General features: G+C 42.1%; 1 protein-coding gene across 8 annotated transcripts in view; it reads left to right on the plus strand.

The window, feature by feature from the left end:
* The first annotated feature begins 63 nt into the window (after positions 1-63).
* Positions 64-23,616, plus strand: part of TYW3 (tRNA-yW synthesizing protein 3 homolog) — a 65,034-nt gene continuing 41,481 nt past the window's right edge. For 6 of the 8 annotated variants that reach the window (XM_050768315.1, XM_050768345.1, XM_050768185.1 and 3 more), the window contains exons 1-3: positions 64-307; positions 11,347-11,427; positions 13,384-13,482. In XM_050768315.1, coding sequence (XP_050624272.1) covers positions 134-307; positions 11,347-11,427; positions 13,384-13,482 — 354 coding nt within the window. In that variant the 5' untranslated portion in view covers positions 64-133. The other 2 variants (XM_050768255.1, XM_050767933.1) reach the window with 2 other exon arrangements.

Below are 23,616 nucleotides of genomic sequence, written 5' to 3' on the forward strand. Positions count from 1 at the left end.
CTAGAATTTCCCAAATTAAGAACGCAGAGGAAGTTTGGACCTTTTCGGCCACCGCTCGCTTCAATATGGCCGCCCCCGGGGAGCGACTAGGCAACCGTGAAGGAGCAGAGCGCGGACCCCGAGTCCCTCACACATGGATCGCAGCGCGGAGTTCAGGAAATGGAAGGCGCAGTGTTTGAGCAAAGCGGACCTCAGCCGGAAGGGCAGTGTGGACAAGGATGTGGTAGAGCTTGTGCAGTTTCTGAACACGCGAGATCAGTTTTTCACCACTAGCTCCTGCGCTGGCCGCATCGTACTCCTTGACGGGGTGAGGGCCCTTTTGCTCCCGTCCATCGCCTGCCTTCTAGTGCGAAACTTTAGGAGCCCTGTGCCCACCCAGTGACGACCGGATCCAGCATGTCTGTGTTTGTTCCTCCGCAGGGTGGTCTGTTTCTTTATATGTGTAATTTAGGGGATTAGATTAGTGCTTCTAAAAGTTTAATGTGGCAATTAATCAGCTGAGGATCTTTTAAAATACAGATTATGATTCTTCAGGTGTAGGGTAGGGCCTGATCCTGTGCATTTCTAACAAGTGCCCAAATGATGTTGAAACTGCTGACCTGGGAACTATCTTGTGTGGCAAAGGTTAGAAAATTGATTTTATTTTATGAATACTAAGGGAATTTAAAGACTTTGTAGCCTGCCAAGGTATTGAATGCTGGAATCCGCTCATCAACAGCTCTGACATTGTTACTACATGCTTGAACATCACCAGGGTTAAGGAGTTCACTGCCTCCTAGTGAGCCCCTCCATTATTACAACTCTTATTACCCTTCTGGTAGTTTTAGGCAGATAAGTAAGATTGTATATAATTTAGGATGGTTAGACTTATGATTTTTAACTTTGTGATGGGCTTACAGAGGTAGTAAATGCATTTTGACTTATTATGACGCATTTATTGGGATGTAACCCCATCGTAAATCAAGCAGCAGCTGTACAAGCCATACCTCCTTATTTGCAGGTTCGTTACCCCAGTCAACAGCAGTCTGAAAATATTAAATGAAAATTCCAGAAATAAACAATTAGTAAGTTTTAAATTGCATGCTGTTCTGAGTAGTGTGATAAAACGTTGAGCCAACCAGCTCCTTCCGGAATGGGAGGTGAATCATCCCTTTGTCCGGAATATTCCACTATATACTCTTGCTGCCCTTTAGCTACTTGATAGCCTTCTGGGTTATCAGATCCACTGTGGTGGTATCACAGTGCTTGTGTTCAAGTAACTCTTATTTTACTTAATAATGACCCCAAAGTATGAGAGTAATGATGCTGGCTATTTGGATCTGACAACAGTAAGTCATAAAGTGCTTCTTTGAAGTGAAAAGGTGAAAGTTCTTAAGGAAAGAAAAAACAACATATGCTGAGGTTGCTAAGATCTATGGAAAGAATGAGTCTGTGTCAGTGAAATTGTGAAGAAGGAAAAAGAAATTCATTCTTCTGAGATTTCAGGCATCCATTAGGGGGTCTGGGGACATATCCCCTGAGGATAAAGCTGCTTGGGAGTGATATTGCTTAGAGTAAAAACCACTGGCTGTGTTGTAGCAGGACAAGCCACAGACAAAACTCCTCAGACACTGAGTTAAAGAAGGAAGGGGTTTATTCGACCAGGGGCATCGGCAAGACTCCTGTCTCAAGAACGAAGCTCCCCAAGTGAGCAATTCCTGTCCCTTTTAAGGGCTCACAACTCTAAGGGGGTGCATGTGAGAGGGTCATGATTGATTGAGCAAGCAGGGGGTACATGACTGGGGGCTGCATACACTGGTGATTAGATTGGAACAAAACAAGGTAGGGATTTTCATAGTACATTTCTATACAATGTCTGTAATCTATAGATAACATAACCGATTAGATCAGGGGTCGATCTTTAACCGCCAGGCCCAGGGTGTGGTGCCAGTCTGTCTGCCTGTGGATTTCATTTCTGTCTTTTAATTTTTACTTCTTTTTTTGGAGGCAGAAATCGGGCATAAGACAATATGAGGGGTGGTCTCCTCCATTATTCCCCTATTGTGAGACTCTCACTCATTTTATTAGTGGGAGTTCTCACTTTAATTTTCACTACCCATGTCTTCTTGCAAGACAGATTGATAGTGATTCATATAGTACACTTGTGCTTAAGTATTTTGGTGAACTAAGGTAGCGATGAAGCTTTTTATCATTTGAGGAAGTACAGGTAGCAAACAAGGGGGCAGTAGGCAGGTTCCTATTATTATTATAACTCCTATTATAAGAGTTTTAAATCCTCCTAGCGCTGGGAACCATTTTTCAAACATGGCCCCAGGATCAAATCCATGCTACACTTCCACAGGCACATGTGCCAGTTTTGTCATATCTCTATGTCTTCAACTACTTGCCCTTGATCATCTATGTGTAGACAGCAATTAGTAAGGTTAAATTTTCCACACACCCCTCCTTCAGCTGCTAGCAAATAGTTGAGAGCCAATCTATTTTGATAGATAGCATTTCTCATCTGAGTTTCTTGCCAGGCCAGAATAGTCAAGGCTCTGCCAGTTTTATTAGTGATTATTTCTAAGACAGCTTGTAACCTTATTCGGTTGATCATGTAAATGGAAGTCTGGTATCCCCATGAGCCGTCTAGTGCCCAAGTAGCAGGCCCATAATATTGTATAATTCTCTCAGGGGGCCATTCATCATCTTTCCAATTTCCTATAGCTATGCTTCTCTTTTCGTGGGAAGCATAGACAGGGAAACCCAGGAGTTGGCCTATTTTTATGGGCAGTAGGAAGAAAGATGGTTTAATAGTGCAAATATCACAACTATCTGCCCAGTGGTCACGTAATTTCGTATAAGCTCTATGCCCACATATCCAGTATAATCCAGTGGGGGCTGTCCAGTCCTGGTGGGACTCCGGGTGGGGCCACATGGTTTGCAACTTTGGGAATTTGCTAAATGGATTCTTCTCTGTTTGATTTGAACTCCACCAAGTGACTGTTTTTGTGGTACCATTATACAGTTTCTGTCCCAGACAACTAAGTTGTCCTACGAGGTGAGTGAATTCTTTTCCTTCTCTAGCTATGCAGTATTGTCCAATAATTGAGGCTTTTAGGACCCAGAAATTATCAGGGTGATTCTTTTGAGCCGGGAATTCATCAGGAACTGGGTCTGTAGGTAGTAATTCTCGGGCTTCCCATGGCCATTGATCTCCCATTCAATTCCTCCACATACATAACATGAGGTGACATTGAGAGACTGGGCTACATGCTTGGCTAATTGCAAAAACAAATTTCTTGTTTTTCCTGGAATTTCTGGTACTGGTACATTTAGTTCATCATAGAAAGTTTGAAACACTGGTTCAGGAGAGCATTTGTAAACTTCTCCTCAAACCAAGATATTTACTCGAGGATCCAGTCTGACCCCATGGATTCCTAAGGTCACACACTCCCCTTTTTTCCAATGAGGATCAAGGGGATTCATTATTGCTAGCTCTAAGGGGTTACATTGTCCCTTAGTACAGGAAGGGCCATTTTTTTCTTTCTGAAGGTGGACTGGATCCTTTTTATTTTTTATCCAAGTGGCCCAAATGACAGAAGACCAGGATCCACATTCATTTCCACACAGTCCTAATTCATGTGAAATATACTTATTTTCAGTCATATAGCCTTTTTCCCAACTAAAAGAGCCACATCCCCTTCCTAACTTACTGTTAATGACAGCACAGGCATCAAATTTTAAGGTGACTTGTTTGGGCACCACTTTTTCTTCTGTTTTGGCTAACACTTTAGTCGTATCATTTATGAGCTCCTACCAGTCTTCAGTTCTTAATTTTATTTTAACAACTGTGGTTATGGGAGGCTCAGATGAGTAATAACACACATCAGGTTGGTCATTTCCTGGGCTACATACCTTGTATAGAATAACATTATACAAACAAGTTCTTTTTAGAGTTCCAGGAGACTTATAATAACCGTAAAATTATAGGACCGTAGCAACCTTTTATACTATCTCAGTGACTTGATGTATACACTGGGAACAGCCCTCAGTCTGAGGAAGGTCAGTTGAAGTCCTTACTGTACAAGTCCAAATTTTAAGGAAAATGAGTCCCGCGATGAGTTTCCTCATGCTTTGGCTGTGCGTGGACCAGTCAGCTTCCGGGTGTGACTGGAGCAGGGCTTGTCGTCTTTTTCGGAATCACTTTGCAGGGGGTTGGTGAAGCTGCTCCCATCCATATACTGCTTACAGTCTACTAATGTTTAAGGATGGTCTCGAAGGTTAGTCCTGCTAGAATAAACTGAGTCCAACACCTCTACACAGTTGTGTTCAACTGGGCTCTCTGATACGGGGAGCAAAGTGGTGGGGTTTAGGGTGTTGCAAACTTCAGTGGTTATTTGGGGATTTTCACATAGCAAGATTTGGTACTTGGTTAATCTAGCATTTGTTAACCAGTGATGTCCTTTGGTATTTATTAAAGTTACCACAGCAGGGGGGACCTTTATATTCAGGTTTTGTGTAAGAGTTAGTTTATCTGCTTCTTGTGCTAAAAGGGCCATTGCTGCTAGGGTCCTTAGACCTGGGGGCCAGACTTTGGAAACCCTGTCTAGTTGTTTTGAGTGATAGGCCACTGGCCTTGGCCAGGGCCCCACAGTCTGAGTTAAAACTCCAACTGCCATTTTTTCTCTTTCTGACACATAGAGTGTAAAGAGTTTTGTCAGGTCAGGTAGCCTCAGGACCGGGGCCGACATGAGTTTTTCTTTTAACTCATGAAAACCTCATTGCTGTTGGTTGTAATAGATGTAGTTTATCTAATCTACATTTTTATTAACTGTCACCTACCAAAATATTGACTTAAATCCTACAGCTATTTGATTTCAAGCTTTAAATTGGTCTGGTATTCCTCGTGGGACTCCAATTGCGTCTAAATAGACATGAGAGTTCAAAGACCCATAAGGAGCTTCTCTCGATTTTTGATGTCTTATTATTATTTTTCCTTCTGGTTGATGAAATGCTAGGGTGAAAGGGAGAGCCAATTGGACTAAAGTACAAGTGCCACTCCAGTTACTCGGCAGAGTGCCCAGTAAAGGTCCACCATGATACTACCACACATCCACTCAGGGATGAACAAGGGCTGACTGATTGATAAGCTCTTGAAAATTCTTAAGCTCACTGCATCCTTTCAGGTCTCCAAGGAACGCTAAGTTTCCTCCCTATCGTGAGAGACACAAAATGAACTTGGGAGATGGAGGCTGGATGGCTTTCGGGGGCTGACCCGTGGGGTGCTGGACTTTGGGATATAGCAGAGAGAGCTTGGCATGACTTATTACTCCAGGCTGTAGAATCCTGGAAAAGAGCTACCATGCAGTCCACACCTGGTTGACTGGAGGAACACCTTAGTGGAAAGGGGACAGTCTTGGCCTCTGGCCTGCCATGTGCACAAGCGTAACAATTGCTTTTGTTTAATGTGCAAATGGAATATTTGATCCATTTTAACCAGGCGTTTGCATCTTGGTACCCAGTCTTAATTGCTAAAGTTTGTTTTAAGTCTTTAACTTCTGTGATCCTCTAGTAAAATGAATATATGGTTTTAGGAAATTACAAAATCCAGTTGGGGCAGTCCATCCTTGCTCTTTAGTGGTCCACCGAACATTGGACCAACTATGGAGACTACATCGGGGGGCAAGACTCCTGGTTGGCACTGGGGTCTTTATCGAAATCTCCCTGGATTAAATGGTCCTAGTTTACTAATGCCCAGTCTGAGGAGAGTCAGGAGGACAGAAGTACTTTTCTGAAGTAGAAAGCTGTCTTTGACTTGGCAAGTCCCCACAGGGTATAACAAGGCAAGCATTAAATGCAATAGTTTGAGGTGAAATTGACTTGGTTATGTTAATAACTAGATGGTCAGCAGTAGAACAAGGAAAGAATAAAGAGTAATAGAATAGACGAAAAGAGTTAAATTTTTCTTAGCTTTAATGTGGTAGGGTTTTCCCCTGGGACTATGGCCGACGACTCTGGAGGGGGTGGTGCTTTCTTGACTTGGGTGTGATGAGTCTATTTTTTTGCTGTATGAACAGCAGTCTTGGTGGTTAACAGCACAAGGTAGGGTCCTTCCCAGGCTGGTTCAAGTTTTTCTTCTTTCTACCTTTAGATGAGAACGTGATCTTCAGGCTGGTGCTGGTTTACCAGAAATTCTAGGGGTGGTACATGTGCTAAAAGACTTTTAGTGTTTTTTTGTTTTGTTTTGTTTTGTTTTTTGAGACAAAGGAAAGTGGAAGATAAACTAAGTATATAATGTTTAAGAAATTGACCTTTTGTTTCAAATGTGGGGACCTTGGCAGTGGACTTCATAGTCCTTAATGCCTACTGAGAAATTTCCTTTAGCACCTATTTTTATTAGTTTTTAAACCAAAGAAAGCCAAATACCATTTTACATTTAACAGTGCTTCTCATATGATTTTTATACGAGATAAGCTAAATTTTATCTTTATATTAGTGGGTTGTTAATGTTAAACATAATTGTAATAAAACCTTGTAGACATATTTATCTAATTTTTAATGTTTGACCATAAGGTAAGATTTTGTAGACTCTTTTTAACCTTTTATAATATTTGCTAAAGAGAAGGTTGGTGCTTTAAGAAAAATGTGTTATGCTTTTACTTTAATGTCCAGTTCACAGAAAAACTGGATGATACTTCTTTAACTTTAATATGTTTACACACAGAATTTTCTTTACAATTAATGTTTTAAAACTTGCTTAAACCTTCAAAACAATAATTTTTTAAAAAGTTTTTAATGTAGGTAAAAATGTACATTCTTATGCCACCTTATAATCCTTTTACCAAAGGTATATTTTATTTTTCTTACACACCTTGCACATAAACTGTTTTATTCCCCCATAGTTTTACATTCAGAAGGCTTAGTTACATTTAAATTATACAACATTTTTTGCATAAATTCTTTTTTATAACTTTTTTTAATAACCTTTTTTTCTTTCATGACTTTTACAGGCAATTTTTTGACATGCCTTAACTTTCTGACTTATTACAAACATTTCTTTCTTTAAACAACCAGTTAATTTATTTCAGGACAAGAATTTACTATATAACGTTCTTTTTATATAAATCCCCTCCCCCCCCCCCCTTGGTTTCTTTTTCTTTTGTTAGCAAAACAGTTGCTGCTACAGATTGAATGCATTTGGGCCATCCATGGGTTACTGGGTTAAGGATTTTTGATAGGAAAGCCTCAGTGCTTTCGGGATATGCCCTTGTTTACACTGACAACAAAGTGGTATTGGAGGGTTATAGGGTTACAGAGAATACCTTCAATTATTAATTATAGGTTTTAAATTTACCTTGACTTTCAAAGGAATAAGGTACACTTCTTTTTTTTTTTTAACTACTTGTATATCTCTCGTTCTTTCTCTCTTTGACTTTGTTCTCTCTCTTTGACTTTCCTTTTGCCTCCATCTCTTCTCTGTCTCTGCCATTCTCTCTCTGCCATTCTCATTCTTTCTCTCTCTCCTCGACTCCCTCTTTGTCTGTCTCTTCCTCTCTCTCTTTGCCTCTTTTCCTCTCTACCTCTTTCCTTTCTTTCTCTCTGCTGATCTTTCCTTGCCTCTGCCAGCTGCTTATGCTGCTGTTCTCTAAACCACTGTGTGTTTGGGGCAGGGGGTCTAAAACCAGCTGTAACCAAGTGTCTAAGTACAGTAATTGGTCTGGGTTCCTTGGCTTACAGGTTACCTTGTGCCATATCTTTGAAACAAGGGACCTGTCCAGGCTTCCTTCTTTTTTTTTTTTTTTTTTCTTTTTGAGACAGAGTCTCTCTCTGTTGCCCAGGCTGGAGGGCAGTGGTGCGATCTCGGCTCACTGCAAGCTCCACCTCCTGGGTTCATGCCATTCTTCTGCCTCAACCTCCCGAGTAGCTGGGACCACAGGTGCCCGCCATTGCACGTGGCTAATTTTTTTGAATTTTTAATAGAGACGGGGTTTCACCGTGTTAGCCGGGATAGTCTCGATCTCCTGACCTCGTGATCCACCCACCTTGATCTCCCAAAGTGCTGGGATTACAGGCGTGAGCCACTGTGCCCAGCCCAGGCTTCCTTCTAATGGCCAACCTACCTCTAATGCTGGCCAGTCTATCTTACACAAAGTTTTAAGTTTTCCTGGTGTCATAGTACTCCATAGTCTCCTTTAAATGTTTTTTTCAAAATTTTCAACATGGTTCCTAGTAGGGTGGACTTATTTGTGCCTGACCTACGCTTCTTCAAGACAAAACACCACGCTCACACCACACGCACACCACAAAACAGAGAACGAGTAAAAAGGGCACACGCACACTTTTGCAGTTTGCGCAAAACCAAAATCAAAACCAAAATCAGAGTATCCAGAAATCCAAGCCAGGTCAAAACCAAAACCAAAGTATCAAGCAAGCCAAGTCAAGTCAAAAATAAAAACCAAAGTGCTGGTACAGGCACACCGTGGGTGATCAGGCCACACTTCCACTCCAATGGAGTAGGCAAGTTCCCAAAACCAATCCTGTCAAGCAATTCAAACCAAGTCAAAACCAAAACCAAAACCAAAGTGCTGATAAAGGCACACCATGGGTGATCAGGCCACGCTTCCACTCAAATGGAGTAGGCAAGTTCCCAAGACCAATCCTGTCAAGCAGTTCAAACCAAGTCAAAACCAAAACCAAAGTGCTGATAAAGGCACACCATGGGTGATCAGGCCACGCTTCCACTTAGAGTTGGCAAGTTTCAAAGACTAGTCTTACCAAGTTTTAGATGTCCAGACTCCAAGTGCCCGTTCCTTCCAGGTATTCAGCCACTGCTTTGATCCTCCACAGGGGCCTGCCACACACTGCTCTGGCGAGGCACCCCACCGGGGCAAATACCTACCCGGGAGTGCTCTCAGGATCCGGGTCGCTCCGGCTGCTTGGGGTCCCACTCAGGGATGTTCCACAGGGCAGGCTTAACCCACCTAAGGAGCTGCCTCAACCGTCCACCAATCATCTCACTTCCTGGTTAGGGAACCAAGAAATGTAGCAGGACGAGCTGCAAACAACACTCCTCAGACACCAAGTTAAGGAAGGGGTTTATTCGACCAGGGGCATCGGCAAGACTCCTGTCTCAAGAACCAAGCTCCCTGAGTGAGCAATTCCTGTCCCTTTTAAGGGCTCACAACTCTAAGGGGGTGCATGTGAGAGGGTCGTGATTGATTGAGCAAGCAAGGGGTATGTGACTGGGGCTGCATTCACTGGTAATTAGATCAAAACAAAACAAGATAGGGATTTTCACAGTGCATTTCTATACAATGTCTGTAATCTATAGATAACAGAACCTATTAGGTCAGGGGTCGATCTTTAACTACCAGGCCCAGGGCGTGGCACCGGGCTGTCTGCCGTGGATTTCATTTCTGCCTTTTAGTTTTTACTTCTTTCTTTGGAGGCAGAAATTGGGCATAAGACGGTATGAGGGGTGGTCTTCTCTTTAATGTGACCTTAGGAAAGTTATCTCAACTCTGCCCTTCCTGTTCTATGAACTGAGGATAATGAAAAGTATCTGCTTTATAGGGATTTTGTGTGGAGAAAATAGGATAATTTATTTGAAATATTTGGCATTGTGCCTGGCCCATGCACTGTAAAAGTTGGCTATGTACTGATTTTATTTGTAATATTAGGTTAACAGCATGGAAGACAGCACGTTATTAGGCTCATTCTTTAGGTCCATTATTGACTGATCATTTATTTGCTCATCTCTCAAGTTAGCAGGGCCTGTTCATTTTTAAATCACTTCCATTACCTCCAGAGCAATGGCATTCTTGCCACACACTCTCACTTGCCCCATTTCCACAACTCTATCTCACCTTGACTTTTGCAATGATTCTCTAACAAGCCACTTAACTGCTCTTCTCCAAACCATGTTTGACAAATCACAACTCTGCTTATCTCTCACCTATGTTGTATTTTATTACACATTTTTCTACATCGGAATATCCAAATGCTTACTCTAGTATACCTTTCAACCTTTTTTTTTCATTGCTTTCCTTCATCTTTAGCTAGTTGCTGAAACTGAACTGTTCTTTTTCATCTTGCATTTGTTTGCTTTTGCTCACGTTTTTGGGTGTTGGTTTTTTTTTTTTTTTTTTTTTCCTGAAATGTTTTCCCATCTCTGCATATCTGAGGCATGATTCCAAAAACTCCACTCTCCCACTTGAACACACTCACAAATCCATACTACCTACTTGGGAATAATGACTGCTTCTGAACTGGTTAGACTTTTATTTCTTATCTTACACCTTGTATTATAGTTTATTTTAAAATCTGCCTTATTTCAGTAAGGATTTTGGGCAACTTACAAACAGGCAACACACACAAAAAAATAAAAAGTGGGAAAATCTGAATAAAGAAAATATAGATAAGATGAAGCCAGTGATGGCATTAGTTTCCAATCCTACCATTAGATTCTGTGAAGTGGCTAGAAGTGGGCCATATATTTGGCTCTAAGATTTAGAGTAGCCAGCACAACATCAGATACATAAGTCATCATCACCGAAGTCATACAATGAAGTCAGAATATTTACTTAGGACATGCATAGCAATTCCCCGTTCCAAGGCCAGACAGCAGAGTCTCTTGTGGATCCATCGTATGAATTATAGTTACTTTGAGTATAGTGATTTCTGTTCATGTGGTTTCCTGCATCCTCTTTCCAGTGTCCTTGAGGGGTAGGTTCTATGTATACCCAAAGTACCTAATAGAACTTTGCAAATAAGCATTTGTCCAATTTAAGTTAATATTAAAATGTTTGCCTTCTTGAAATTTTGACCTTTCAGTCTTAGCCCCATCCTTCAGGACTACATATGCAGTCTAATTCAGAGGTCCCGAATTTATGCCTCTAGAAACTAAGAAAGTATTATAAATGTGTAAATGGCATAGGTACAATTAAGGGTAGTAGGTCTTGTGTGGAATTAGGACAGTGCTGTCCTACAAAAGGAATTAAAATTCTTTTTTTTTTTTTTTTTTTTCATTTTTTAAATACTTCGCTAGCCAAATAGAGTACAACTCAGGTGCTGCTAGTATTATCCCTTGTACTAATCCCTTTTCTTGTTGCAAAATCATGACCGTATTTCAGAAGATGTTTATCAAGTAGTTTTACCTTTCAAATAATTTTCTACCTCAGGTTATTTGGGCTCATTCTTATTCTGGGTTAACATTACCCAAAAAATACCGAATTGTTTTTATTAATACTTAAAATCCTAACTTGGGATTATTAGTTTAAGAAAGCCTACAACATGCTATACATTATGCTTATTATTTTTGTAAAATATTGTATGATTAACAAATTATGTTACTTTTTATTTTAGGGTATAAATGGTTTTGAGGTTCAGAAACAAAACTGTGGCTGGCTACTAGTTACACACAAACCTTGTGAAAAAGATGATGTGGTAAGTTTTGGAAATAAACTTTTAAATTCAGGTACTTTAAATACATATGACAAGAATAGAAAATTCAAAGTAATTTATATGCAGAATTATAATGGCTGAACATTATGAAACCTAGAGAGCTTTCATTACAATGACTTTTTTTGGGTTGTAGGAGATAAAAGTATGGAAGCATTACTTACTGCTACTCAACACATCCTTTTGGACATAGCAGAAAGTTCATAGATATTGGACACCTATTGGATCCAAATTTTGAATTTTAATTCTGCTATTTGATAACCCTGTAACCTAGAACAAACTGTAGAAAGAGAAGGGGATTAGCACTATCTCTGTGTTACCAGCTTTACTGATATAAATAAATTATACATGACTTACCTGTACTGCTTTTTGAAAATCTTCATATCTCTGCTGGGTTATTGAGTTCTCTAAGATAAAGAGTTTAGATGAATTCATAAGTTTTTATCAGCCAGGCACTTTTTATTCCCAGTGAATTTACAAATCCAATTCTGTTTTAAGCAAAAAAGATTATTTAACTGGAAAGGACGGATAGAGCTTGAATCAAGTATTGCTGATTCAGATGTTCAAATCTTATCTTCTGAGTACCCACTTCATCTCCATCTTTGGGCAGTGGTTCTCTTTGCAATGTGCCTTTATTCTCTTCTGCTGCAGATAATCTTTGTTGCAGAAATGGTAGCTGCCAGCAACACCAGTAGAAAAAGAATTCCTTTTCCTGCAATTCATGTATTCATCCTAGAGAAGGACTCAGAGTTGTCCTGCTTACATTAGGTGCTCTCTCTCTTAGGTCAATTAATTTTGCTAGTGGACTATAATAATATCCTTGATCAGACATAAGCAAGCACTTGGCACCTCTGATACTGTGATAGGGAGAGTGATGTGTGACAGGGTAATGATTGACAGCCCTACCAGAAATCAAATGGCGTGAAGGACGGACGATGTTGCCCAGGGATACTGGGCAGGCAGAAATAATAACTGTCTTGTATAAATTATAGCTCAGACACAATATTACATGTTTCACTAGGTGGTCAGACTATGCCGCTGGATGCACTGTAACATCGGTGCAGCCAAAGTTAAAAGGCAGGCAAGTGCTACCTAGGGAAGAGACTAGTACATGACTTAAGGTCACTAACAACAACAAACATGCATGCTAGGGTCAAGTGTTGTAACATTTGCTTGCAGCAGGAGGAAAGAGAGTACACAAGATCTAGCCCTTCAATGTGTCAGTCCCCATGGCTAGCAGATGGGTTCCACAGCTGATCAGGGCAGAGTGATGGCATGTACCCCACTTTGTGCTGCAGTAGCCCCCAGACCCTGACCACTGCCCCATAGGGTCTGAAATACAGAAAGCTAGGAACATGCTCAGGAGCCATTTGTTCTCATGTAGCTAAGCAGTTCCAAGGGAATTGTATGTGTGCCTATTACAGAGGGAACAGGAACTTGCTGGCTGTGCACTGAGCTCTTTGCATGCACGGCTATTTGTGAGCTTAATAGTGCAGCTGGTAAGCACTGGTGCTTGGTACAGAATGCTTCTTGGGAACATGGGTGGCAGTTAGGCTTTGTTTGGACCCTTCTCTTACATTACATTTCTCTGTATCTCAATCTAACAAAAAATTTAAACAATCCTAATACAGTTTTTATACTCCATTCCTTAATGAAAGATCTGTTACAGAATTAAATAAAGTAGTAGTTTACTTCTTCAAAGTACACTAATAGATGGAAAGAATGGTATAGAAGATTTATGGGAGAACTAGAAATTTTAAGAAAATAAGCAAATTTTGGGTGAAAAAGAACCAAGAAAGCAGAGGGAAAAGTTACTGCAGAAAAAAAATACGCTGAGTGATTCTGAAAATTTCTAAGAGAAACTGAAGTTATGTATGGGGTAAAGGGTAATCAAAGGACAAGCCATAGGCTTGTGTCTGATACCACTTTTCATTTATTTAGATTGTGGCTCTGAAGAAAGCAAATGGTGATGCCACTTTGAAATTTGAACCATTTATTCTTCACGTGCAGTGTCAACAATTGCAGGATGCACGGATTCTGGTAAAATTTTGTTGTAATTGTACTTAAATTTATAGATATGTGGGTAGATGCAATTTTAAGCTTTTAACCTGCTATAAACATCAATGAGATATTACCTTATTCAACTAGTTATATATTTATTATTAATTGGTCTGCTCAATCTATTCATTTTTAATTTTAGGAAAAAAGAGTACCTAATCATTACTAGGAAAATATAAGTCCCAGGTTATGGCTCCTGTTTTCTTTCTTAACATTTTTATTTATAAATTGTACTTCAGCATTCTATATTTTGTTTTTGTTTGCCAAGCTTTAAGAAAAAATACTGTGGAACTACATGTGCAATTAAGCATTTTAAAGAATATTTCATTTTTCCCATTTAAATGAGCATGAGGTAAATATCTGTTTAGTCTTGATTCTCCTTTTTATACCTTTTGTATATTTATATATAAAACTAAATTGTATTTTAAGTAACAATAATGTATTGAGTCTCAGTGTGTCAAGTACTAGGGGCACAGCGATAAACAAGATTAGAGACTGTCTTGCTTCCTCTCCCAAAGTTAGGAGACAGCAAATACAAACAAGTGAACAGGCAAATAAAATAAAATTAAATTTAAAAAAACTGCAAGTTGCAAAATGTTCTACCAAAGGAAAAACAATCTGGTAATAGAGAACAGTGCAAAAAGCTGCTGACTTGAAGACAGGCTTCTCTGAAAACATTTCTTTAAGCTAGGACTTACAAGGAACAGAAAGAGCTAGGCATGTAGCTGAGAAATGAACATTCCAGGAAGATGGAAAGGTTTCAGTGGGTCTAGAGAGTGGAAAGAAAGTGCGAGAAGGAGGCTGAGGCCAGGTCAGTTAAGCTTTGTAGACCAGATTAAAGAGTTTGAATTGCTTTCTGAGTTCAGGGAAAAGTTATTGAAGCGACAGTTTTAAGCAAAGAGTAGCTTTCTAGGTTTCTGTTCTGAAAAACTCAGTTCTGCTCCAGCATAGAGAAAGGAGTGCAGTAAGTGAAAAGAGATGAGTTAGGAGTAGTTTGTGGTGATTTAAGTGGGAAGTGGTGGTGGGTTGGCCTAAAGTGATAGCACCAAAGCAGGTGAGAAAGGAATAGATTGAAAATGTATTTCAGCATTTGAATCAACAGACTTGTAAGGTTGCCTGGGGAAGGACAGCCAGAGGGAGGAGGAGAAAGAGGAATCAAGGATAACTATTTAGGTCTGGCTAGAGACCCTGGCTCTATGGTAGTAGCCTTTATCCAGACGGAATGTGCTGAAGTTGAAGTGTGTCCAGAATTGGTTCCTTCCGGTGGGTTCTTGGTCTCGCTGACTTCAAGAATGAAGCCATGGACCCTTGCGGTGAATGTTACAGTTCTTAAAGATGGTGTGTCTGGAGTTTGTTCCTTCAGATGTGTCCAGAGTTTCTTCCTTCCGGTGGGTTCTCAGTCTTGCTGACTGAAGGAGTGAAGCCACAGACCTTCGCAGTGAGTGTTAGAGCTCTTAAAGGTGGCGCGTCCAGAGTTATCTGTTCCTCCTGGTGGGTTCGTGGTCTTGTTGACTTCAGGAGTGAAGTTGCAGACCTTCTCAAAGAGTGTTACAGCTCTTAAAGGTGGCGCATCCAGAGTTGTTTGTTTGTCCCAGTGGGTTCGTGGTCTCGCTAACTTCAGGAATGAAGCTGCAGACCTCTGCAGTGAGTGTTACAGCTCATAAAGGTAGTGTGGACCCAAAGAGTGAGCAGCAGCAAGATTTATTGTGAAGAATGAAAGAACAAAGCTTCCACAGCTTGGAAGGGGACCTGAGCGGTTGCTGTTGCTGGCTCAGGTGGACAGCTTTTATTCCCTTATTTGGTCCTGCCCATGTCCTGCTGATTGGTCCATTTTACAGAGTGCTGATTGGTCCATTTAGCAGAGTGCTGATTGGTGCGTTTACAGTCCCTTAGCTAGACACAGAGCACTGATTGGTGCATTTTTACAGAGTGCTGATTCGTGCATTTACAATCCTTTAGCTAGACACAGAGCACTGATGTGTTTTTAGAGTGCTGATCACTGCATTTACAGTCCTTTAGCTAGACACAGAGCATTGATTGGTACGTTTTTAGAGTGCTGATTGGTGCATTTACAATCCTGGAGCTAACAGAAAAGTTCTCCAAGTCCCCACTCGACCCAGGAAGTCCAGCTGGCTTCACCTCTCAATCCCCCCTCCAAACAGGGCACCCCAAATGCTGCTGGGAATTGGGCGATGACGGCTCTAGCTACTTCCTGCTGGATAGGGGCAAAGTATGGGCCCTGCAGTTGTAGTGTCCTCCAGAGGGGAACTCTTTAGGCCAGTGAAAGGGCCAGCAGGTCGATCCAGGGGTCCTTGGTAGAAGTTGTTAGTTGAACTCATTTGGCTACGGTATGTAGTCCTATGGCAAAGAGTATGGTTAGTATGCTGCTTAATAATATGATGAAATAGTAAAAGGATTCCATTAAAGGGACAAGGAGAGGTGTTAAAGATTATGTAGATTTTCACTTATCTTTTTTAAGGAGGAAGGGGTTTTTCTTCCTCAGGATCAGTGATAGGAGCCTTTTTAGTCTGGGATGTTTCCTTCCGAAATAGGAGATGCAAGTCCTCTAGTGGTTTGCAGGTGTATTGAGGCTGGTCTGGCTGATCTTGGGACTCCTGAGCTGATGGTCCTGCAGGTTTCTCAGGGGTATCCAAAATTTAACTGGGGTGTGGTGAACCCAAGATTCCACTCCTGCCACCTTAATTGCAGTGGGAGTAGAGAGGATTACCGAGTATGGTCCTTACCACAAAGAATCCATAGATCGGGAGGTAGAGGGGAGAGATGTAACCAACACTAGAGCTCCTGGTTGAAACAACTTTGTTCCCTTTTCTCTGTGACATCGTTCAGGTAGATTTTTAAGGTTTCGTTGATACTTTGCCAAAGAAGTTACATCTTTGACCAAGTTGGCCTTTTCCTGATCCAGTAGCAGGTCATTTGTGAGGAAAGGTCGTCCATACAGCATTTCATATGGACTGAGCCCCATTTTGTGAGGAGAATTTTGGATTCTCAACAATGCCATGGGCAAAAGAGTAAGCCATGGGAGAGGAGTTTCTTGTGTTAGTTTCCTTAAGTGCCTCTTGAGTGTTTCATTTGCCTTCTCGACCTTGCCTGAGGATTGTGGCCTCCAGGCACAGTGAAGGTGATATTGTATCCCTAGTGCCCTGGAAATTCCCTGAGTTATCGTGGCTTTAGAAGCTGGACCATTGTCGCTCTGTAAGCTTTGGGGAAGCCCAAATCTAGGAATTATTTCATAAATTAGGATTTTAATCACTTCCTGAGCCTTCTCTGTCTTGCAGGGGAAAGCTTCTATCCAATTTGTAAAGGTATCAACACAGACCAACAATTATTGAAACCCCTTTGACGTACGCATGTGGGTGGAAGTCTAATTGCCAGTCCTCTCCGGGATAGTGACCTATTCTTTGTTCCCCCAAAGGTGCCTGAGGATGGACCAAGGGATTATTCCTTTGGCACACCTCACATGCTTTGACTACCTGTCAGATGGTCCGGAGGAGATTTGGCCCTGTAAATAGGGATTTGGCCATTTGATGAGTGTTTTCAGTACCCATATGAAAAGTTTGGTGGAGGGTTTTAAGTATTTTCCACTGGCTAGCTTTGGGTGTAAGTACCTTTCCTTCTTCTGTCGTTAACCACCCTGAGGGGAGAAAACTATGCCCCCGTGAAAGTCCCCATTCTGTTTCAGTGGGGGAATACTGGGGCTTAATCTCTTGGAGGGGGTTGCTCCATACCAAGGGTCCTTCTGTAGGTATTTCTAATGGGAGGTTCTTCTTGGCAGCAATTTTGACCTTGGCATCTGCCTGACAGTTTCCTTCTGCCTTTTCTCCTTCACCTTTCTGATGGCTTTGGCAGTGTAAGACTGCTACCTCCTTGGGTTTTTACACTGTGTGCAATAACTCCATGATTTCCTTGTGGTATTTAATGGGGGTTCCCCCAGAGGTTAGAAACTCCCTTTCTTTCCATATTGCAGCATGGGCATGTAGGATTAGATAAGCATACTTACTATCTGTAACAAAGTCTCCCAATTACAACTGAGGAGGTGGGAGAAATACTTGGTTACAGGCTATCTGAGGATTCCTTGGATGGTAACGGACCTTGAGGACAGCTGTCCAGGACAGGAGATTAACCCTGAGAAAGCTGTGCCAGTGTCCAGGAGGATGTCAATTTCCTGGCCCTCAATGATTAAACGTACCCAGGGCTCAGTGAGGGTGATGACATGAGCAGGTGCTTGCCCTGGGCACCCTCAGTCCTGTTGTTGGATCATCTGGTTGCGGGCTTCTGGCACAGAGAACCTTTGTTCTCTGGGGCAGTGCACCTTCCGGTGATTGCCTTGGCATAGCAGACATGGACGAGGGGGCGGCTTCTCATTGGACAATCTTTTTTAAGGTGTCCTTGCAAACCACACTGGTAACAAGTCCCACTGGGTGATTGTCCTGCTCCCTTTTCTGTCATCTCTGAACCACCAAGGTTTGTTTGTCTGAGGGCCATGACTAAGGCTGTGGCGTTTCTCTGATCTTGCTTTTCCTTTGGACCTGTTCCTCTTGGACCTGATTATAGAACACCAACGTTGCCACATTTAATAATGCCTCCAGATTTGGTTCAGGGCCCAGGGCTCACTTTTGGAGCTTTCTTCTGATATCTGCAGCTGATTGGATAATCAACTTATCTTTAAGGATCAACTGACCCTCAAGTGAGTCAGGTGACAGGGGAGTATATTTTCTTAAGGCCTCCCATAGCCTCTCGAGGAAGGCAGAAGGATTTTCTTCCTTTCCCTGAGTTATAGTGGACATCATTGAATAATTCATGAACTTTTTCCTAATTCTCCTTAGTCCTTCTTGAACACAGGTCAACAGATGTTTATGACTCCAGTCCCCATGATCTTGAGTCGGGGTCCCAGTGGGGATCCATACTGGGGACAGTGCTGACCGGTAGGGAATTTGTCCCTTTCTTCAGCTGTCATTCTATCGTTTACTTGACGAAGATACCAGGTATCTCCAAACTCTTAGGCTGCAGCTATTAGCATTATTTTCATTAAAGGCCAGGATTTGATCTAACAATAGCATGACATCTCTCCAAGAGACATTGAAGGCTTGCCCTAGACTCTGTAGGACATCTATATACCTATCAGGATCATCTGAAAACTTCCCCAGATCTGCCTTGATCTTCTTTAAATCAGAGAGAGAGAAGGGGACATGTACCCAGGTTGGGCCAAATTCCCGTCCCCCTACAGCTGGAAGGGGACATAACCGATAGCACAGGGGGTTTTGTGGTCCTTTGGAGATTTCTTTGCTTGTTTCCTTCTGGGCAGGGAAGATTAGAGGAGGCTTATCATTAATAAGAAGGGGAGCTATAGGGAGGCTAGGATATGGGAGTAAACTGAGGTGTCCTCTTGTGGGATGTAAATTGCAAGCTTTGCATAGTTGTGTATTCTCCTTCAATGAAAAGAAAGCTTGGACATAAGATATTTCACTCCACTTACCTTCCCTCTTACAGAGAAGATCAAGCTGCAGGATAGTATTGTAATTTATACTTCCCTCAGGTGGCCATTTTTCCCCATCAGAGAGAGAATATTGCGGCCAAGCTGTAGTGCAGAAAAAAAATGAGCTGCCTCTTTTTCAGGGTTTGTGGGTCAAATTGGTCCCAATGGCTTAGGATGCATTTCAAGGGTGAGCCTGTTAATGCCTGAGTGTTTCCCATCAGGAAGACAAAACTGCCATGGTTTTGGTTTGTTCCTTTCTCCCCCTGCCCAAGAACCTGCGACGTCCCTGGACCCTGCTGATTGGAATAGTTACACTCACCGACACATTCTCAAAAACCTGTTAGAGTCCTAAGCATTCTCCTGTTAGTATTGGGACCTTATCCCTGTCCTGTAAAGATGTTATGCCCCCAAAATGAAGTGGAGGGTTATACCCTGAGGGAGGGAAGGTATCTCCAGGGTTGGAAGAGTGATGCCTTTTGTCCTCACTTGAATAGGAAGAATATCATTTCTGAAGCTCCCCATATCATAGCTTCAGAAATAGCTTTTGCTAGTCTGCTTGTCTGAGAAGGGATCCTAAAATTCCAGATAGTTCCCCCAACCTGACAAGGCTTTAGGCAAAAATTATGTCTTTCTGATTGGTGAGCCTGGGTACCTAAAGAAGGGAACAGAGTCCTGAAGTTTATACTAGAAATCATTCTTATAGGAGAAACTAGAAAAGCACCAGAGACAGGGAGTGGTTTTTAAAAGCAGGACTAGCCTTGGAGAAGAGAGACAAGAGAAAGTTTGTCTGACAGGTATTAGGACCCAGGAGGCAAGGGTCAGGATAGATAGGATAGATGGGTGAGTCTTGCTTGGGCAACGTGACTTTGAGAGTTCTGCTCATGGCTGCAGGGCCAACCAACTTATTGTTGGGACCCCAGAGCTGAATGGCTTTCCTCTCTGTCGACCCTCAGCTCAGCCCGGAAGTACAGGAAAAGTGGAAACTGGTTCCAGGCAAACCAACGCTCCCAACTCTGAAGAGAGCCCGTTCCCAGAAAGCCTGACACCCATGTCTTTAGTCCGGCGGCCGCGCTAGTCACTTTTAACTGGCCCACAGGTGCCCGGTATGTAGCCCCCAAATTCTGAGGAAAAATAGAACAGAATACCAAGTGAAAGGGGTCCAATGGTACTCAACACTTGGCAATAGGCGATTGTCTCATCTGGGTCGCCAAAATATGTCCCATCTGGGTTGCCAAAATGTGTCTGGAATTGGTTCCTTCTGGTGGGTTCTTGGTCTCGGGACTTCAAGAATGAAGCTGCGGACCCTCGCAGTGAGTGTTACAGTTCTTAAAGATGGGTGTGTCCAGAGTTTCTTCCTTCCGGTGGGTTTGTGGTCTTGCCCACTTCAGGAGTGAAGCTGCAGACCTTTGCAGTGAGTGTTACAGCTCTTAAAGGTGACATGTCTGGAGTTGTTTATTCCTCCTGGTGGGTTCGTGGTCTCGCTGTCTCACTGATTTCAGGAGTGAAGCCACAGACCTTCGCAGTGAGTGTTACATCTCTTAAAGGGGGCATGTCCAGAGTTGATTTTTCCTCCCAGTGTGTTCATGGTCTCGCTGACTTCAGGAATGAAGCCGCAGAGCTTCACAGTGAGTGTTACAGCTCTTAAAGGTGGCACGTCCAGAGTTGTTTGTTCCTCCCAGTGGTGTTGTGGTCTCGCTGATGTCAGGAATGAAGCCACAGACCTTTGCAGTGAGTGTTACGGCTCTTAAAGGTGGCGCGTCTGGAGTTGTTTTTTCCTCCCGGTGGGTTCGTGGTCTTGCTGACTTCAGGAATGAAGCCACAGACCTTCGCAGTGAGTGTTACATCTCTAAAAAGTGGCACATCCAGAGTTGTTTGTTCCTCCCAGTTGGTTCGTGGTTTTGCTGACTTCAGGAATGAAGCCGCAGACCTTCACAGTGAGTGTTATAGCTCTTAAAGGTGGCGCATCCAGAGTTGTTTGTTCCTCCTGATGGATTCATGGTCTTGCTGACGTCAGAAATGAAGCCGCAGACCTTCACAGTGAGTGTTACAGCTCATAAAGGTAGTGCAGACCCAAAGAGTGGGCAGCAGCAAGATTTATTGTGAAGAATGAAAGAACAAAGCTTCCACAACTTGGAAGGGGACCCAAGCAGGTTGCCACTGCTGGCTCAGGTGGACAGCTTTTATTCCCTTATTTGGCCCCGCCCATGTCCTGCTGATTGGTCCATTTTACAGAGAGCTGATTGGTCCATTTTACAGAGTGCAGATTGGTGCATTTACAATCCTTTAGCTAGACACAGAGCGCTGATTGGTGCATTTTTAGAGTGCTGATTGGTGGATTTACAATCCTTTAGCTAGACACAGTGCTGATTGATGCTTTTTTACAGAGTGCTGATTGGTACATTTACAGTCTTCTGCTGATTGGTGCATTTACAATCCTCTAGCTAGACAGAAAAGTTTTCCAACTCCCAAGTAGACTCAGGAAGTCCAGTTGGCTTCAGCTCTCAGAAGGAATGGGAATCAAGAATGTGATTCATATGTTAAGTGTGAAATGTCTATAAGAAACCTGTTTTTTGTCTGCTAATGTTGCCATAACAATATACCATGGACTGGGCAGCATAAACAACAGAAATTTATTTTTCTTACAGTTAGGAGGTTGAAAGTCCAGGATGAAGGTACTGACAGGGGGTAGTTCCTTCTGAGGCCCTTGTCCTTGGGTTGCAGCAGCTGCCTTCTCCCTGTGTCCTCTCATGGCCCTTTCTCTGTGTATGCACGTCACTTGTCTCTTCTACTTCTTGTAAGGACACCAGTCCTGTTGGATCAGGGCTCCATCCTTATGACCTCATTTAACCCTAATTAGCACCTTAAAGGCCCCATCTCCAAATACAGTCACATTGGAGTTTAGGGCATCAACATTTGAATTTTGAAGCCCTGTAGACACAATTCAGTCCCTAACACCACCACCTAAGTGAAAATTTCAAATAGATGTTTGGGTAGAAGTCTGGAACTCATGTGGATTGGGGACAAACATTGAGAAGACACCAATACACAATTATTCTTTTAAGCCATGAGCCTAGATAAAATCACCTGTGGAGAAAGTACAGAAGAAAAAGAGAAGAGGGCCTGAGGAACATGAGCATTTAGAGATAGTCTCCAAAACATGGTGTTTAATCATTCAGTGGCTCATGGCTTCAGTCTCTGCTCTAACCTTGAACTTTTATCTAACCTTATTTTAGTCTCATTATACCACATCACATCCCTGATGTGTCTCCAGACTTTAACTCTCCTGTTTCTATATCCATGTTCTGTTCTCTGTGCTAATCCTGATTAAGCCCAGCTGTGCTCTTCTCTGGGCCTAAGCCTCATTGGAAGGCTAACATTTCAGGGAGCAAATTGAAGTAGACTTAGAGGAACTGAGAAATTCATTTCTTCACAGCCCCTTTTTGAGGGGGGTCCTTACCTAAGGAACTTATATTTGTATTCTAGGGGACAGAGGCAGACAGTACGTACATAAATAAACATAATTTCTCACTGTGAGACATGCTATGAAGGAGATAAGCAGGGCACTCCACTAGACAGTCAGGGCAGAGCTGCCTTTAAAGAGGGTGGTTAAGAACTACCGAGCTACAAGAAAGAAGGGACCCACGTCTGCTCCCCAGGGCTCTCTGACATTTAGAGACTGATAAAATAATTTACAAAGCCACCCCAGTCGGATCAGAATTTTTGCGCTTTCTGTGCTTTCTTATATCATTTCAACAAAGTTTTTTAAGCAATAGAAGGGATACTGAGAAATGTTTTACTCATTTTAAAAGATTTTCTTTATTTTTACATAACACAATTAGAAGAATGATTGTTTTTTGGTTACATTCTGCTTTCTGAAAGCAATCACTAGGTTGCAGTGAGCCAAGATTGCGCCATTGCACTCCGACCTGGGTGACAAGAGTGAAACTCCATCTCAAAATAAAAAAGAAAAAAAAGAAGACGACGACCTTTTTAGGCAGTAGCGTTAAATGGAAACAGGATGAATGACAAGAAACCAGCCAGGAAAAGAGTAGTACTGATAGAGGAACAGCAAAAATAAAGAAGCTGATGTAGGAAAGGGTTTGGAATATTCAAAGAACAGAAGGGAAGCCACTCAAGGTTAGAGAAAATAGCCAGGGCTAGAGCAAATAGAACATCATTAGTCATGGTTTAGAGCTTGGATTCTGTCGCTGGCTAGTCTGCAAGGATGGTTTGAAGGGGGCAAGAATGAAAGCAGAGACTAATTGGGAGACTCCTCCAGAAGTTAAGGAGAAAGGTGATGGAGACTTGAAAAGAGTGAGCAGTGGATGTGGCAGGAGCTGGATTAATTTGAGGTAATCATAGAGGTAGAATCAATGGGAATTGGGTATAGGGGATGAAGAGGTAGAAAGCATCAGGGTTCTCTAGGTTTGAAGCTTGAGCAGCTAGATGAATGATGGTGTCATTTACTGAAATTAGAAAGACTGGATGTGAGAGAAATAGATTTATATTAGGGAGAATCAGTTTCAGGGTAGAGATCTGAATTGGAAATGGGATTCATCTATATAGCTATATATCTATAGGTATATAGATGATCTATAGATATACATATATACAGGTAAACA

This window comes from Macaca thibetana, chromosome 1 (genome assembly GCF_024542745.1).
Source record: "Macaca thibetana thibetana isolate TM-01 chromosome 1, ASM2454274v1, whole genome shotgun sequence".
NCBI classification, from domain to species: Eukaryota; Metazoa; Chordata; class Mammalia; order Primates; family Cercopithecidae; genus Macaca; species Macaca thibetana.